Source organism: Cystoisospora suis (assembly GCF_002600585.1).
Source record: "Cystoisospora suis strain Wien I chromosome Unknown contig_5358, whole genome shotgun sequence".
Classification (NCBI taxonomy): Eukaryota; Apicomplexa; class Conoidasida; order Eucoccidiorida; family Sarcocystidae; genus Cystoisospora; species Cystoisospora suis.
In genome coordinates, this window is record NW_027158148.1 from 512 (window position 1) to 4323 (window position 3812).

The 3812-nt window shown below is 48.5% G+C and overlaps 1 protein-coding gene across 1 annotated transcript; it reads right to left on the minus strand.

The window, feature by feature from the left end:
• Positions 1-513: 513 nt before the first annotated feature.
• Positions 514-3755, minus strand: CSUI_009164 (inner membrane complex protein 18; the record flags this gene model as incomplete). The annotated part of the gene is made up of 3 exons (XM_068069282.1): positions 2823-3755; positions 1067-2190; positions 514-827 (listed from the first exon to the last, which is right to left on the minus strand). The coding sequence occupies exons 2-3, from the start codon at positions 1998-2000 to the stop codon at positions 514-516; spliced, it is 1248 nt and encodes a 415-aa protein (XP_067918743.1). The 5' UTR covers positions 2001-2190; positions 2823-3755.
• Positions 3756-3812: the final 57 nt, after the last annotated feature.

Sequence of the window (3812 nt, forward strand, 5' to 3'; positions counted from 1 at the left end):
GATGTATCTCTTCAACTCTAGATGACTCCTCTTCCCCGTGTCTCTACCATTACGAGGTTGATAGTATAAACATACCTGCATGTCTAGATATCTATCTGGATATACACAGACGCATATATACAAGCCTTCATACACTCAGACATACATACTTACATTTATATTCATACATATACAATTCTACTATATATATAAATATAAATACTTATTCGCTAAGTATAACAAATCAGTGTTTCATATATCTATGCATTTAGACAGATCTGTCTGTCCCCATCAGGGACACATGGAGATCATGATCTCCTTATCTCATATACCCCTCACTACTGAAGTTCTCTACATGCAAGTGACACGACCAACTCAATCAACTGACAAGCTCTACATATCTCTCAGGTGTATGTACACCNNCTCTTCTTCCGATGATCCTACATTCTCCTGTTCTTAGTCTCCATCGATCTCTTTCACATACAGCATGAAAACCGTTCATTTTTCTTCTTTTTCTTCCCTGTCTTCCTTCTTTCATCTTACATATCCTGTCTCCGCTATATGAGTTTGTATTCCTTGAAAAGGGACACCCGGGGCAACCCTTGGCACCCCAGCTGCTCCTGGAACTGCTGAGAATGACCCTTGGCTGAGAAGCATGTGAAGACTCGACATTTTCCTCTTTAAGCGCTTGTCTTCGATATCGTCAATGATAGATCGCCTCACGGCTGCATTTCTATCGAGCTCCACCACAGGCTGAACGGCCCCCTCTGGGTCAAAGACGTCGACGTAGCCTCCCCGCTCTTCAGAGAAAACGAGGCTGCGATCTCTTGGTCGATTCAAAATCTCATCTACAAAGAAAGAAAGAGTGAGAAAGACCAACACAACTTCACCTCATCTTCTCGACTGATCCAGAGAGACGTATAGATAGATAGAAGATAGAAGAGAGAGAACAACGGAAACGAAGAAAAGATCACATGCTGCACCTATCTACCCACCGAAATCTATCTATTAAAATAATCCATCTATATATCGTTAATGTACAAAGCTGGGATATCTTTCTCGCTTGCTTTCTTTATTCTTTTCCTACCTTCTTCTTCAGGTACGGGTTGATCGGTGACGGCGTTCCATTGTCTATTACCGTTGAAAGCACCCTCCCCTGTGAACCCCCCCGGTCCTCCTTCTCTCCCGTTCATCTGCATCACAGCAAATGTATGTCGTCTTCTCCGTCTCTCTTCTTCTTCTCCTCCCTCTCCCCTTCCTCCCTCTTCCTCTCCTCTCCCACGTGTCTGAAAGAATACCGACGCTGACGTCCCTCTTCTCGCCGCTGCGGCTGAGGGGGGAAGTCGCGTAAAGCCGCAAGAAGCAACGACAGGAGCCGCCCCTGCGTTGGCCTGTCTGCTAGAAAGCCCGTTTTCGAAGGCATTCTGAAGAGCAGATGTGGCAGATGCTTGTCGCGACACCGACTGAGAAGAAGCAGCAGGCTCGTAGTGCTGTCTCCAATACTCTTGGCCTTTCCCTGTATAAGATCCTTGCTTCATATAGGAAAAAGGAATCTTATCCACCGCCTCGTCGTGTTCTTCTTTAGGAGGAGACGGCCGCCCCTCACCTTCTCCCTGCTGTCCTCCTGCAGCAGATGAAGAAAGAGAGACATCTCCATCTGCTCTTCCTCCCTCAGCCAACTCCGCGCCTTGTTGAAGAGACTGTAGATCTATTCCATTGGGAGAAGTGCCAGGGGTGGTCTGACTAAACAGGGATGACGACGACGCTGCTGCTTGAAGAGCGTGGGCGTTGAAGGCTGCTGTGATCTGATCAGCGGTAGGTGTACGTACACCTGACAGTTCAGCGTCTCCTTCTTGTTCTGTCCCGGCAACTCCTCCGCTCATCGGTGCCGGGGATGAAGAAGGCAGAAGAATCCCTGGGGGGAGAGGCTGTTCTTTGCCAGAGGAAGACGGAAGACCTCCGAGAGAAAGTTTCTTCATGAGAACGGGGGGTGTCGTGGGAGAAGGGACCGTGGAGTCCATAGTGAAGGGGAGCGAAAGAGGAACAGAGACCAGGAGAAGAGGAGGTGAGAAACAACTGTCTTGATCTTTGAAGATGACAAGAGAAAGACAGAAAAAGAGGTCCTTCTCTTGTATCCTTTGTGAGGAAGGACGATGATCTTCTTCTCGGGAAGAAGACGTATGGGGGGTCGCAACAGCCCGATGGGTTCGCCTGAAGGGACACCGTGAACAGGGGGAAAAGCAAGAAAGACGTGGTTTGCTCTATTCTTGAAGTGCAGCTGTGCATGAGAGAAGATAAACCGCCTCCTTTCTTTCTTTCTGTACAAAGACCGAAAGCGCAGACGATCTCTCCAAAGCAAGCAACGGCCTCAGGGCAGGATCACCCCAGGCACTCCCACCCCCTCTACGCGCGCAGCAACGCTTACAAGGACTACCAAGAGGAAAGACGAAGAAGAAGAAATCTTCTTCTTCAATCCGTAGCCGGTAAATCTAAGAAGAAGAACACCCCTTGAATGGAATACAGCCTTCGATGTGATCTGGTGGTTTCCCTTCACGAGTCATCCCCTCTGGAGACAAAAGAAGTCGATTGACACTCGCAAATTCAGAATCGATTCTTTCCGACAAATGAACTCTTAACTATCTACGAACTACTTCTACTTATTCCTGGTATGTGTCACTCTTCCTCCTGCGGTAGTAGGGGCAGCTGAGAAAGCGAAAAGAGAGAGAGAGAGGTGGGGAGGTGCTCGCTGGGCGAGAGGCCTTTTAGCTAGATAGATGCTGATACTCTACGCATGTATGAAACGGTGTGCTCTTTCTTTTGTTTTTTCTTTCTTTCTTTCCTACCTGGATGACGTCGACGAGTGGTTCGCAGCTAGCGCTGTAAAATGAAGCGAACAGGGAGAAGACGGGAAAGGCTGGCAGGAGAGGGAGAGAGAAAAGTGATGGTCGCTCTGAAATAGATGGATAAAAGACGGGGTCGATTCTCTCCCGCTGTTATCTCCGACCGATGAATGGCGATGACGAACATGAGAGAGAGAGATGGGAGTGAGGGGGTAGACCCACCTCTAGGATCGCAAACGAAACGACCACCCCAGCCAACTACACACGTCGGGCGGGAAGAAGAGAAAAAGAAGGAATCTTGAGGGAAGTGAACACGAGGATGAAGGGAAATGACAAGAAGAAAAGCATTAAAACGTTCTTCTCAAAACGGGAAGAAGCAGCTCTATATGAGATACAAGGAAATGAAGCATAAAAGAAGAGTGAGAAACACAACAGCCATGAGGCTGTAGCTATCTAGCTAGTCGCAAGGAAGGCTCCTCCTCCTCCCTCCCTCCTAGTGCTGCTGCTACTGCTGTGGATGCAACGAGAGTCACCACCCCCCACTCATTTGCCCGGTAAGAATGAAGGGGATGGATGGGAAAGAGAAAAGGAGCGAAGATCCCATGCACTCTGGAGAGCTTGTAGTCCCGATCATCCGATCGGCATCACCGTTGATATCGCGAGAAAAGAGGATGACGAGAATGACGGGAAGGAGGCGCCGGGGGCTGCCCGAGATTTAGCTATCTCTTCTCGGAGAGGTGCGGGAGGTGATGCCTCCGTTTTTGGAGGGGAGGGAAAGTCTTGTGGCGGGAAGAGGATTTGGTTCGAAGAATCGATGATTCTTTTGAGAAAAATGAAGATGAAACAGGGAATAGCAATTTCTCTGTTGACTGGAAAGAGACTTGCGTCATCGATTAGCTCATTAGCTAGCTAGAAGTCGATCACTGACACCTCATGGCAACGATGACGATGATGTTACTCCTTGTAGCTAGGAGCTAGGCACAATCCAGCAAC